The sequence below is a fragment of the Procambarus clarkii genome, chromosome 70 (genome assembly GCF_040958095.1).
Source record: "Procambarus clarkii isolate CNS0578487 chromosome 70, FALCON_Pclarkii_2.0, whole genome shotgun sequence".
Taxonomy (NCBI): domain Eukaryota; kingdom Metazoa; phylum Arthropoda; class Malacostraca; order Decapoda; family Cambaridae; genus Procambarus; species Procambarus clarkii.
In genome coordinates, this window is record NC_091219.1 from 25,124,940 (window position 1) to 25,138,701 (window position 13,762).

The 13,762-nt window shown below is 41.4% G+C and overlaps 1 protein-coding gene across 3 annotated transcripts; it reads right to left on the bottom strand.

The window, feature by feature from the left end:
* Nucleotides 1-3,116: 3,116 nt before the first annotated feature.
* LOC123747585 (four-domain proteases inhibitor) lies at nt 3,117-13,646 on the bottom strand. Of its 3 annotated transcripts, XM_045729806.2 has the most exons (9): nt 13,518-13,641; nt 12,519-12,601; nt 12,152-12,304; nt 9,276-9,428; nt 8,596-8,748; nt 6,106-6,258; nt 4,713-4,865; nt 4,246-4,398; nt 3,117-3,360 (listed from the first exon to the last, which is right to left on the bottom strand). In XM_045729806.2, the coding sequence occupies exons 2-9, from the start codon at nt 12,565-12,567 to the stop codon at nt 3,341-3,343; spliced, it is 987 nt and encodes a 328-aa protein (XP_045585762.2). In that variant the 5' UTR covers nt 12,568-12,601; nt 13,518-13,641; the 3' UTR covers nt 3,117-3,340. The 3 variants fall into 3 exon arrangements, with proteins under 3 accessions (XP_045585762.2, XP_045585763.1, XP_045585764.2); XM_045729807.2 differs by lacking the exon at nt 4,713-4,865 and having other exon boundaries at nt 13,518-13,646; XM_045729808.2 differs by lacking the exon at nt 8,596-8,748 and having other exon boundaries at nt 13,518-13,638.
* Between the last annotated feature and the right edge of the window lie 116 nt (nt 13,647-13,762).

Genomic DNA, 13,762 nt, shown 5'->3' on the forward strand with positions numbered 1-13,762 from the left:
ATCTCATTTATTTCCTTGCCTAGCAACAAGTCTGTACAATTATACTCATTAAAAAAAAATCTAAGGTCCCCATAATGTTCTCTCAACCTTTGAGTGAGTCTCTGTCTCTGTCTCTGTCTCTCTCTCTCTCTCTCTCTCTCTCTCTCTCTCTCTCTCTCTCTCTCTCTCTCTCTCTCTCTCTCCTTGTGGTGATCAGCGAATATTCTTTTACGATATAGCAAGAACAGAATCAGAGTGGGAGCCAGCATCCCGTAGAGGTCCTGGGGTTCGTTCAGGCACAACCAGGGCAGGTAGGTTGTTGACAGCGGATGTTGACAAAACAAGGTCATGAAGCACATTAGATGCGTGCCCAACTTATCGACACAGCCTGAAGAGTTGGGCTAGCCGCTTATGAAAACCCTGGTTCTCTGAACACCCTCAGAAGCCTCGCACTCCATACGCACTTGTGTTCCCTAGACGCGCACACACTTATCCTGCGTACGCATTAATTTCTCTTCACGTGCGCTGCTATTCGCATTCTACAACCCCTAACACAGACTCCAACACCCCCAAGCACCTTGAAAGACATGCTGCTTATATACTGAGAGCGTCGGGTCTGACAGTCCGCAGTTAGTTTAGTTCAATTATGCACCCCATACCCATCTCAATTACGGGCTCACCATAGCCCGTGCTACTTGGAACTTTGTTCCAGGTAGCAAATCTTTAACAACAACAACAACAACAACATACCCATCTTGTGGGCGGTAGTGGAAAGGGTTACAGAGGCACATAATGGGCTCAGGGACTGAACCCCACAATTCATTTAGCTAAGCAAGTTACAATCTTGATCTTACAGTCCGCAAATGAAGGCTTTGACGACATTTGTCTTCCCCCCCCCCCCCCTCCTGTTCATTTCTGTGTCGGGAGCGTCTTAGTAAATGGTGAATTTTGTATTCTAGTTAGTGTTTGTAGGAGTCACGTTTCTGTCAGTAGTTCCTATCAGGACTCATTCTTCCGTTATTGGGGAGCAGTTTGAGAGCCGTTCCTGAAAACTTTAATCATTCACATTCCTTTTAATGATCTCTGGATACTTTAAACTAATATTTCCAATTGTTGATAATGACCTGCCTTACTCTTACAGAGTTCCTCGTCAACTTGGTTCCAACTAGAGCAGTGTGTGACGGCACTGACACGTGCATTTTAAATACTCTTTCTTTATTGATCAGGACTTTTAAGAGCATTAGAGCAAATTTCTGTTTGTTCCCACAGTACAGTCTGCAGTGTGCAACCCGTTCTCGCAAATTTATTAAGTCAATATTGACTTATTAGTTGCGTGCATAGGCGACATACTAAACATAATAGTTTCCCTTGAAAAGCTTCATAGAAAAAACAGACCTTACCTAACCTACTTAGTATGTTAAAATAAGCATCTTATAGTTTCGTAATTACAATTGTTACTTAACCTATTATAGGTATAGGTTAGGTATTAATTGTAATTACGATGCAATAAGATGCTTATCTTAACATACTAAGTAGGTTAGGTAAGGTCTGTTTTTTCTATGAAGCTTTTCAAGGGAAACTATTATGTTTAGTATGTCACCTATGCACATATTTAATAAGTCAATATTGACTTAAATTTGCGAGAACGGGTTGCAGTGTGAAATCCGCCATTTCTCCCTAGGGCTGTTACATCTAGTAACTTATTTATATATACAGGAAGGTACATTGGGTTTGTGAGGGTACATAGCATGGTGTTTACATTACTAGTACGCGCAGCATTTCGAGCAGGTCCTTATTCTAACAATTTTAAGTAGACAAATTCTAGCAAAATTTATGTTAACAGGTTCATTGTAAGAAAAAACTTGCTTTGGAAGTTTCTTCCACTCTCCAGCTGTTGCTGGCAGCCTAAGGAGACTTTATGTGAATTCTGGCGATGGCAGAGTGCTTATGCAGATGAAGTGAATTACAATGCAGGTGGACGTTAATTGCTTATGGAATGATCAATATAATCCATCAATTAGGAAATTAGAATAAAATATGAATAATTAACCAAGTTTCCACCATCCAGCACTAGGTGTGTGGAGCACTCGAGAGAGACTTGGCAGACACACGCCATAACGGTGTGGTGCCCTGAAGCCGATCCTTATTATCGTCTAAATTCAGGAGCATCCGTGCATTAGCGGACTTCAGACTGATTCGACAGCATCTTATTACGGAAACCGCGTCCGGCAAGGCCGAGTACCCCCAATATATTATTTTGGCCATTAATTTATATGTATGGTGCCTTGTTATACAGCATACAAACCTAATAACTTCAGCGAGTAATTATTATGCCTCATCCACTAATTTCATGAGTAAACTTGCAAATACACACACTCTTGGGTAGAAATTGCAGGATAATATTTCAGCATGGAGCTAGCTATAAGGGAAGTGTACGTCATCCCGTGTTATCACGTGTCGCCAGAGATAACAGGTCTTGACAAGATTAAACTGGTCATAGAGCTGCTGGACGCATTCTCCGTTCAACTTTGGCAGCCAAGCTTCCAAATGTTAAAATTTAGTAATTAGCATATTAACTTTTGCTTTAATTTCAGATTATGAGAATATTCTCTTATGTAGACTAACACTTTAGAATTTAACCCCCCCCCCCCCCTCAAAAAAAAAATCACTACTTTTACTTTAAGTTTTTAACAGTCCACTTCTCCAAGTTCATTTTGAATTTATCATCTAATTATTATCAGAGCTATAGGTCACTGGTTCTTAAGAACCCATAACATTTTTTATGGTTCTTATGCATATGATATGTGTAGGAGAAAAATTCCCCACAGTTGTAGCATTTATTACAAACAGAAGCAGCAAGTCTTAATATTCCTGACCTCACTGCTCAAGATCGTCGAGCGAACCTTCAAGATTTTTGGTCATCTCCAGCTGGTGTATTTCTGGTCTTTTTTCCAAGAGAAATTAATATCGTGGAGTGAGGATTTAAGGGAACCAAGTAGTCTTGTTATTTCTGTGGAGGAATAAGAGTATTGCCACCAAGAATCATAAGCTGTATTTGAGAATGGCAGCATCTCTCATCTCCTTAACCCCACAACCATGATTGGGTTTAATTTTCCGTAAGAACAGCAATAAAAAAATTATGCATTATTAGCAACTTTATTAGGAAGGGTTCCATTATCACAATATGCAAGCACAATTCAGATCATTACTAATGTTCACCATAGACGCCATACCTCCGTGTAGCCTCTTCAATCGACGGCGTCAACTCTTTGAAAAACATGAAAAGCCGCCAACAGCAAGATTTAGGGATTTTCTGCCATATAGATCCTTAGTGAAGATTCTCTTTGTCCACAAGTCTTCTTTAACTTAGCTGCCGAGAATCTGAAAGTTAGAGGATAATTGGTTATTAGAAACTAAATTCCTACCTACGACTTTGTGATCCTATGCTTTGGCATAAACTGCAAGAATGCTTCATGATAAGTTAGGAAAGCTGAACTTTAATGCCACGTGGTGGGGGGGGGGGAGCTGGTGCCAGGGTACAACACTATACTCCGCTATATTCTTGCATCCAGCAGTTACAATTGCAGCAATGATTTTTTAAGTTTCAATAATTACAAATACACACCAAACCACAATATACCAAAACCATCTTTAAAACTAATAAAACGCCTTGTTTACATTTTGTTTTGGTTACGTCTTTACTTTTCTTTATATTAATACAGATTTTGTCTATAGTTCTTTAAGAGTCGTATATCAAAAAGTGGCCAGGGACGGGGGGGGGGGGGGGGGAGTTTGCTTGTCCATTTGCAGGGTCGAGCATCAGCTCCTAATCACCGCCTTTCGACCGTTATTAGTGTAATGAATAGTCACCAATTTTCTTATATCGACATTCAAAATTATAAAATTAGCTGAAGAGTCTACAACTTTAATACACTCCATTTAATTACGATGTCTTACGCTGAAGACCCTTACTAACATCTTAAAAGATTAATTTGTGTACAATTTCCATCCGTTTCCTCATTTTTGTCGTGCCTCAGAGAGTCTCTCTGTGAGGAACTGTGTAACTTTGTCAAGTCCCATGGAATCAATTCAACTACCCTGATTAATTGATGAACTTTAAGCCATCCAAAGGGTGGGACTGGCTTTAATACCTTTCAAAAGTTATGCTAATCTCCCCCCGCCTCTATATTGGTCTGTGTTCTCTTTTAACGTTTGAAAACTAGAATTTACTATACAAAAAAAATGCAAAATAAAATTGAAACTCACTACATCTGCCTTTATAGGCGATCTTCAAATTCAAGCCAGGGTTTCTGCAGGCAGCTATCCCTAGGAAGCAAGAGTTGCTGTAGTCCTTGCCGTCAGTCCCACACACAGGATCGTACTGTAGTGTACAGAAGCTTCCACACTGATTGGACGTCCCTGGAATAACTTTTAGCTTAAGAATGCTGCAATAATATACAAGATTTATCCGAGTCAACACAGCAAGACAAATTTGCAAAATATGTTATATTAGTAATTATGTATACAAATATATATATAAATATGAAATATATAGCGTCCGCATAGGACATTTATAGTTGCGTTTGTTTACACAAATTTACAGAATTATTTACCGACGTAAATTAACATGAAACACACACATTATGGATGTGTATGTGAAAACACTTCGAAAGTATTTTAGAACCTTAAAAAAAATGCTCCATTTTTAAGACGGGAACAAGGTGAATACCCACTACATTCGCCTTGGTAGGCTGTTCTAAGACGCAGTTGTGGGTTGTTGCAGGCCGCGACGTCCAGTGTACACTGGTTGCTGTACGTCTTGCCGTCTGTCCCACACACAGGCTGGTAGATCTGAGGACAAACGCTGTTACACTGATTTTGCGGCCCTGGAAAAAATAAAATTCTGTACAGCAAACGTGATGCGATTTCCAGATCTTTAATAGTTTTATGGTAGAGTTGAGATTTACAATTAAATTCATGATTGTACATGTATTCTACTTTAAAGTATTATTTGAAGAAGTTCCTTCAGTTATCCTAATCCTTTTCATTTTGAAAATGGGTACAAACTCCTTAATGGCTCGCTCTGTAAGCCTCCCCACACTTGCTCAGGCACAAGCCTTGTGGAATATCCTTTAAGAAACATGCAACATTGGGGTATGAATTAGATAGGTTTAGATTTAGTAAAGACCTGGGTAAATACTAGTTCGGTAAAAGGGTTGTCGAATTTGTGGAACCAATTACCGGGTAACATAATAAACATGTGATCCCTTGATTGTTTCAAGCTAAGCTTAGATTATATTATATTATATAACATACATTTGCATCAACTCGAGGAATTTTAACAGAACACTTCCCCATATGAGAGAATCTAACCATGGGCCAGCAGGTGCTAGGCCAGAGCATTAACCGCCCTCAGATCTTGACAAGCAAGGGAATTTTAGTGGATTTTCCACCACGTAATCCCCTCCAATATACACACACACACACACACACACACACACACGTACGTTTGAAGTTAAACAACTTCAGACACCCACCCACCAGAAGACTAACCCTCGCCAGCACAGATGCTTCACATGTGGCATAGCTGGTACTCACTAAACCCACTGCACCAAACCCAGACCCTTAAAAAGGATGGGAATTTCGGGGTATTTAAGCCCCAGATACCGCCATCCCCATCCCCGAAGACTAGAGTAGGTGAAAGGTCACTCACTTTCCCCCCCTCCCCCCCCCAATCAAGCACCTAGTTATTCTGGTGGTCTTGGGGGGGAGGGGGGGTTGGAGGTATCAAGGGCTTAAATAACCCCGAAATCCCTACCCTCTTTATGACCTGAGTTTGGTGCAGTGGGTTCAGTGCGTACCAGCTATGCCACTTGTTGTGAAACATCTGTGCTGGCGAGGGTTCGAGTCTCCTGGTGGGTGTGTGTAAAGTTGTATATATAGTGTAATAAATATGAAATGTATAGCATCTGCAGTGCACATTTATAGTTGTGTTAGTTTACACACGTACGTGCGTGCGCGTGTTTGTTAAAATGGCTTTTGAACGTATATAGTCAAACTTGCCGATAGAAAAGAAGGCAATTACAAATGCTCCATTTTTAAGACGGGAACAAGGTGAATACCCACTACATTCGCCTTGGTAGGCTGTTCTAAGATGCAGTTGTGGGTTGTTGCAGGCCGCGACGTCCAGTGTACACTGGTTGCTGTACGTCTTGCCGTCTGTCCCACACACAGGCTGGTAGATCTGAGGACAAACGCTGTTACACTGATTTTGCGGCCCTGGAAAAAATAAAATTCTGTTCAGCAAAAGTGATGTGATTTCCTAACATTTAATAGTTTTATGGTAGAGTTGAAATTTTCAATTAAATTCATGATTGTATGTTTGTACATGTATTCTACTTTGAAATATTATTTGAAGAAGTTTTCAATTATCCTAATCCTTCTCTTCAGTTCGTAACGGGGTTTCAAATTCCTTAATGGTTCTCTTAAAGTCTCACCACATTTGCTCAGGCACAAACCTTGTGGAATATCTTAAACATGAAACAATGGGTTTTAAATTGGTTAAGTTTAGATTTAGAAAAGACCTGGGTAAATACTGGTTCGGTAAAAGGGGTTGTCGATTTTCAGGACCAATTACCGGGTAACATAAGCGTATGATCCATCAATTGTTTCAAGCGTAGGTTAGACAATTAGTTTAGGTGTATATAAATAAGAGTTGCCATGTATTGGCCAATAGGTCTTCGGCAGTTTCCTCGATTCTTATGTTCTAAACTAGTTTTAGTTTGCCGTTTCTAGTAATGATTCCGTGGCGAAAATCATCTTTAATACTTTTCTTCTAGATACCAATTCCTTCTGGAATTATTTTTGGAAAGATCTGGTCAAGCTTAGTTGGTCACCATCTCTTCGTTTCCTGTAACACATGTTGCATCAGAAAGTTCCTGTCTCTTAGCTTAACCATTTCTCTTCAACCATTTCAGTCATTTGTCAGTCTATTTGGACCCTGACTGAAGTTTTATTACTAGCAGCTGAGCTGTCTGTAGCCTGGATCTGTCATCGAGGATGGTTATGTAATGCTCACTTTGTACGTCCATAGTCTTGACCGTCTTTAGATTCTCTTGGGGGTTGTAGACCACAGTCAAGACTACCTTCTCTGCCAGTGACATTATGCCAACAATGGTTCATGTAGCCGTTTGCCTCCACCCAAAGATGGTTTTAAAAAAAAAAGTCCAGTTTCTTCAGCGGTGCCATACGTCTTCCCAAATCTTCTAATATTACAGATATCCTTAAAATAATTAACCGGTATTAATACCAAAGCAACAAGTCTGTCAATGCCATCGCATCAGGGTTGGGTTCAAAGTCCTTTCGTCGAGTTAGTCAAGTACCAGGCAATTAGCAGGTATTCCAGGACTACTATTCCGTCGTCTTGATGGGCAGTTTCCGAGGCTAGAGCCTGGGTTCAGGTGACTGGGAAGGCAACGCGTAGGAATGGAAATGAGAAGAGTCAAAGCAGGAGAGTGAATAGCCAGTGCAGCAGTTGGGTGCATTAAGAGGTGATGGAGCAAGAAAATTCAGAGGCTTGGGAATAAGAGTGGCATGAAGCTAGCGCAGAAGGGAAATTTGGAGGAAGAGGCGTGTGGAATGTTAATCGTCCACGGGCGACAATTTAATACGCTTGCCGTCTGTATAGCTGTGGTGGAAGGATGTTAGAGATTTCCGATACGTTTGGGCTTTAGACGCTTCTAGAAGTACTCTGGTTCTTCCGCGTCTTTCAGTCCTGGAAGCTGCGTTTATCTGTGGGGAGGTGTGGCAGACCGTGCCTTGTGTTGGTTCTCGTGTCCCTTTGTCCTCTGTGGTTGCTGCTCTTTTTCGCTCTAGGTGTAATTGTCGCCTACCTACTACCTCCCTTTCCTCTCCCCCTCCCAACCTGTCTACTCCTCAACCCCATCTCCCTGTTGCCCTCACCCTTGTTACCTATTTAATTCCTCCCTACCCAAGTCATTTTTAAAGTAATTTTTTTCCAATTTACTTTTTGATCCGAGATCTTTATCCAGTTTCATCAGGTCACTTGGGGCCTCACTTGTGTGAATACTGTACACTCTTCAGCTCTGAGAGTCTTCAGTTGTTTAGTGGTGGTGTGTACGAGGCCAGTCTGTGGCTTGCCACAAAGTGTAAGTCTGCTTCTTAAGGACATTGTCTTCTCGGGTGGTTGATGGCCTCTAACCGCCCACTTGGATGTGGTTTCTACTTCTGTGATAATCATTCAAGGACCAGCTATCGCCGTTTAGCCTCGTCATTCAGCATTTTTTTCCAATCACATGTTAGTGATCACTGGGGGGGGGGGGGGGGAGGTGCTCCCATGTTGCGCAACAGGTATTCAGTTTAACAGATTTGGCTTTCAGCATTGCCGACAGTTCGAGGTATCTTTACTACTACTGTTAATCAAGCTCTGGAAATTCTCCCATATTAAATTTACATAAAAAAACCTGTCAGTGTTCATATTTCATGAGATACTTTGCAAGTATAATAAATTTCGACATCTGAAAAAGACTAATAAATACAACAGGATATGAAGCCTTAAGAACAGAACAGTTGCACTAAAGGCAGGGGGATGCTCACTACATTCGCCTTTGTGTGCTACTTTCAGATTCAGTTGAGGGTTATTGCAGGCCTCGACTTCTAGGTCACACAAGTTGCTGTAAGTCTTGCCATCTGTTCCACACACAGGGTCATATTGCAGAGTACAAGCCTTAGGACACGGATTTTTATGCCCTGGAAAAACAATAATGCTGTGCTAATGAGTAATTTTATAGTTTCTTGCAGCTGTTGTGTCTAGCATAAATGTATGGTATACAAATATACATTACACACACACACAGCTGCAACTTTCCGGAGTTAATAGTTTTAATACATTAAGAATTAGTAGCGTGGAACAGAAGGCGATAAGGATTTTAGTGTAAAGGATGTACAAAATCCTAAACACCACGACTGGTAGAAGGAAGACAAAAATTATGTTAGTGGAAATATTTAAAAAGACAAGGAAAAGGATGCAAATTTGGTATGCATTTTGTTTCCTGCCATTTGTACATACTGGTACACAGTGGCTACCACGAGGTACTCTTTATGTAACCTTCACTACTACATAGTACACACTTATTCTCCTTTACATTCGTGGGGATGCATGCTAGCAAGTGTGTTGTGCAGCCACGACACTTAGAAAGTAAACTTCAATACACCCTCAAAAATTAAACTAATTAAGATGCACCCGAATTTTCAAAAGAGCAATGGCGAATACTTACTACATTCGCCTTCGTAGGCGATTCTCAGCTTGAGTTGAGGATTGTTGCAGGCTTCGACCTCAAGGGCGCACCGGTTGCTGTAGGTCTTGCCGTCCGTCCCACACACCGGCTTGTACTCCAAGGTACAAACAGTGGGACACCGAGGTTTTGACCCTGTGAAGAAAAACCATGAAGTTCATTGATACTGTTACGTTAACGAGTAGCGTCTACCTCCAACACTTAAAGCTACTTTTCTAAATCGAGGCATTTTAGGCGTGTAAACTATGTATATATATTTCAACCTTGACACCTCGTCATGATCGGCAGGCTGTGTAGGGACAGGAAGATGCTATACGGGTTCATGAGCTACGACTGCTCGCAAGACGCAGGAAGTAACCCAACAGCCAGTCATCCTAGGGTTTCCCCAACGTCGAAAAACTGTCTACTCAAGTGCCCTAGCCTAGTCCAGGAGTCAAAACAGAAACCGGGACAGTATATCAATTGGTATTCACCCGGGGTGGGTTTTACGGGCTATTCATGCCCGTGCCACCTTTTGGGTGGCTTTATCTTCAATCAATAGGAGTGGCGGAGTGGGCTGTTTGCCCGTCGTCATTTAAAGGCAGGAGTATTCACTGTGTCCATGTGGTAGGCCTGTGTTTGTTGGGGTAGGCCTGGTGTGTGTATATAGATCAGTCTATATACACTGTGGGCGAGGGTGTGGGGGGGGGGCAGACAATGCTGGTTACGTTAGTAGTGCTCTATGCGACGTCAGAAGGAGTAACGGTGTGCGTGCGTTGGCCTTTAGTACAACAGTTTCTTTACGTTGGAGAAACCTTAGGAGGACGGGCTGGACTGATGCCACAGCCTACTGAAGGAGTACAATTATTTATTCTAACTTTTTACAGGCTAACAATCAGTGTACAGCCATCACCTGTTTATGTTCGTTATCAAGTGAAGGTAAAATGTAGTAATAACTTTCTTTACCCATCGTTAGTAAGTAATTATCAAAGAAGGCACCAAGCCGGGAAGCTATGTAGCACCATCACACGAGCGGAATAATCAGAGGGCGCTAAATATCACTGAGGATGCCAGTAAGATAACAGAAACGCACAAGGGGAACGATATCAAAAGTATCCGATTCACCCATCGTTAGTAAACAAAGCTATCACTCCTTCATAGCCTATAAATATGCGCCTCGTCATATCAAGAGTGACCACAAAGTCTTGCAACAGTAAGATTGGAAGCTTCCGGGTCCTCCAACATCTAAAACGGCGGTTTGTAAGCCAGATCGAATCCTATTATAATGTAACATTGTTGCATTAATCATTCTGGTTTCTGGAGAAAGTGTCACATCATGAGCATTCGAGGTCATCAAATTATATTAATTAATATACTGAATAACTATAAATATTCTGAAAAAAAAAATAAGTCTTAACTTCCTTAATAGTCAAGTCATATTTTAAAACTTCCATCTGCACGTTATAAGCCATAACATCTACACATCTGAATACTTTCACTTGGTGGCATTTAATAACTGAAGGTTTTATTGCAAATGCACTTAACATCTTTATTAGGTTGCAATAGCAACCTAATAAAGTAATTCAGGGTTTATATTAATAAATTTAGTAGTAATAATAAAGGTTGCAAATAGTAATCCAGCTTAAGTTAGCTCTCCATACTCTAAAATCATATCTTTATAAAACTAACTATAAACAGGAAGTGACAGGACTTTAATTAACGTTTGTACAGACTGGGTCCTGTCAAAAATAATTCACAGCAGTTTCTCATTGTTCGTTAATACACTATCTAGAATTAAGCAACGCACGAGCTAAAATTATTTGCTTTCTCCACAACACGATTTGATAGTCTCATCCTGGGGCCCAGGTACTCTTGGGGAAAACCGGGCAACAGTGAAGGTATGGTATTCGAATCTACAACATTTCAGCTTCCTTACTCACACTGGCGAGCCAGTCCGGCCAAGGAGCTTCTAGTTGAATTTGAGTGAATGATAGGGAGCCCACCGAGGTTCGTGTTCGGTCTTTTATAGCCTACATAATTGCAGCCCGTCGTCAGTCAGCCCGTCCTCCAAACAAGGACCCGAAGTCCATTCCATGCACCCGCCAATCCCCCTATTTATGAGTGAAAAAACTTAACACACGACTAATAATGACGTCCGAACACTTTCGGAACAAGTGCTTCGTTGACAACTTTGTTTGAACTACAATGTTCTAAATGCTTCACCCACATACTACAAAAACAAAATCGCCAACAGAACCTAAAACACCTGACCAGTGCCTAAATATTCACAATGTTATAATATATATGAGAAATTCAGTTTTGAGCGAAATATTAAAATTCATGAATGCGTCACTGTGGTCGACCGCTAGATAGAATTGACTTTTCTCGAGGACGGATTGCGTCATCAACAAAGGTTAAAAATGCTTGCTAATCCAGCTGCCAAAATCACCTTGTTCACGCACGAAATCTGTACACTACTACTGATAACTTTCGTGCATTTCGCCGACGACCTCTGCTCGAATCAACTCGGCAAAAAGTTTCGTCCACGCACTTTTAATACAAATAATTGCCATCAGAACCCAAACGCTTGATTTTTGCCAAAGTACACTTAAGAACCTTAAAATATAATATACAAGCGGGAAGAAGCCTAGTTCTAATAATTCGTAAGAAATTGATGAATGCGTCTTGAGGGGAAGGGAGTGGGGGGGGGGGGAAATAGTCCGCCGCTTTAATGAGCCTGGCCGTCAACCCTGGTTGGACGGGTTGTCAACCTCGTATCCAAGAACCTTGTCATTCGGCTTTAATAAATTACCTTACCTCTCATATGGTGCGGGGTTAAACCTTCCCACACACACGTTCTAGTCTGTGTAAACACTTACCGCCACTACAGGGGCCATCATGCAACTTCTTCAGGTTGGGGTTGTTGCAAATGGCAACATTGAGCAGGCAGTCGTTGGCATACGACTTGCCGTCGGAGCCACATACTTGTCGGAAGATGAATGGGCACACACTTGGGCACCTGGTCTGAGTGGCTGTAACGGGAGAACTGCCATCAGTGTCCAGTTATGGCAGGAAAGATAAAAGTTCCTAGCTAAACGCGTCTGAACATAGTCCAGATGGCATCAATATAAGTCACCCAAATTAACTACGGTAATATGTACCGAATTGCTGGAATGAACACTACTAAACACGCATATTTCAAACAAATAACTTAATCATACATGACATAATACAACAAGCACTTACAAGCCCCGACCACCAACAAGGTTGTGGCCCAGATCAGTAAACGCAGCATCTTCACAAGTCTTCACAAGTCTCCAGAGCACAACCTTGGGAGGTAATGTGACCATTATAATATGCACTGTGGACACCTCGTCCTCGTGTAAAATGCTCGTTAATTAATCCAACCATTAAACCTGTCTATGAATTATAAAACAATTTATACGAGACTTGCTCCGATTCGGGCTCCTAAAAACTATTTGTAAATACACATCACTAACAACCTAACCTAGTCAAAAAAGTACACAATGTACATTATTAATTCTTAGAGAAAATTGATCAAATTTATTACTGCGTCTTTTGGGGAATCTTCAAGCAGCTTTGACAAGCATATTGTTTGGATTGTTCCGGCGACAAGTTTACTGAAGGCACCCTTAGTGTAGGGAGTACATAGTATGAGAGTATTATGTATGGGGAGTACATATGGGAGTACATATGGGAGTACGCGGGTTACGAACCTGCTGTAACCACTACGAGCACTAAGGAGATAACCAGGATTGTTTAGTTGATACAGAGTCAATACTTATCACAGCGGTAGTGAGCCCCCCCCCATACCCCCACCCTGTGAGCAGTAGTGTACAAGGGAACAGAAGCCAAGTATTACGGAACAAGAAACGCCAAAACCATTGACGTCTGAGGGGCGTTATTAGGACTTAACTGCTAATTTTTTATCATCACTTATTACTGCCGACCCCGCTGTTACACATGCCACAGATTACCCATCAAGGTATTGACAAAAGGAGCCAATTCTTGTCAATTTAATGTGTATTTTTGCACTATATTTGGCGACCAAAGTATGAACGACACATTTACTTAAAATACCCACACTTTCCCTCAGTGATCGCGGCCCCACACACGCGTATCTAGCATCACGGCAAACCACCGCAGACCGCTTCACAGTTTGGACTCTATGCACTGTGACTGACATTGAGTCAGGGATTGGTGCATGAATACCGCGTCACTCACCTCTCTCTCCCTCCGTGACTATGCTTCAACCTGACGGCCGTAGCGCGACTGGCGCCCCGTGACAAACTCAACCCTTTTATAGTAGTGTAAGGACAGAGTTGCCAAAGCGGATTAATCGAATAAATTAAAAAATATTCTCAGCGTTTCAGGGTTTGTGTCTTTTCAGGACACTTGTTCCTCTTGGTAGCAACGTTTGAGCAGTTTGGTGATAAGAATGTTCTTGTTTAACTTTCTTAAGTCAATTA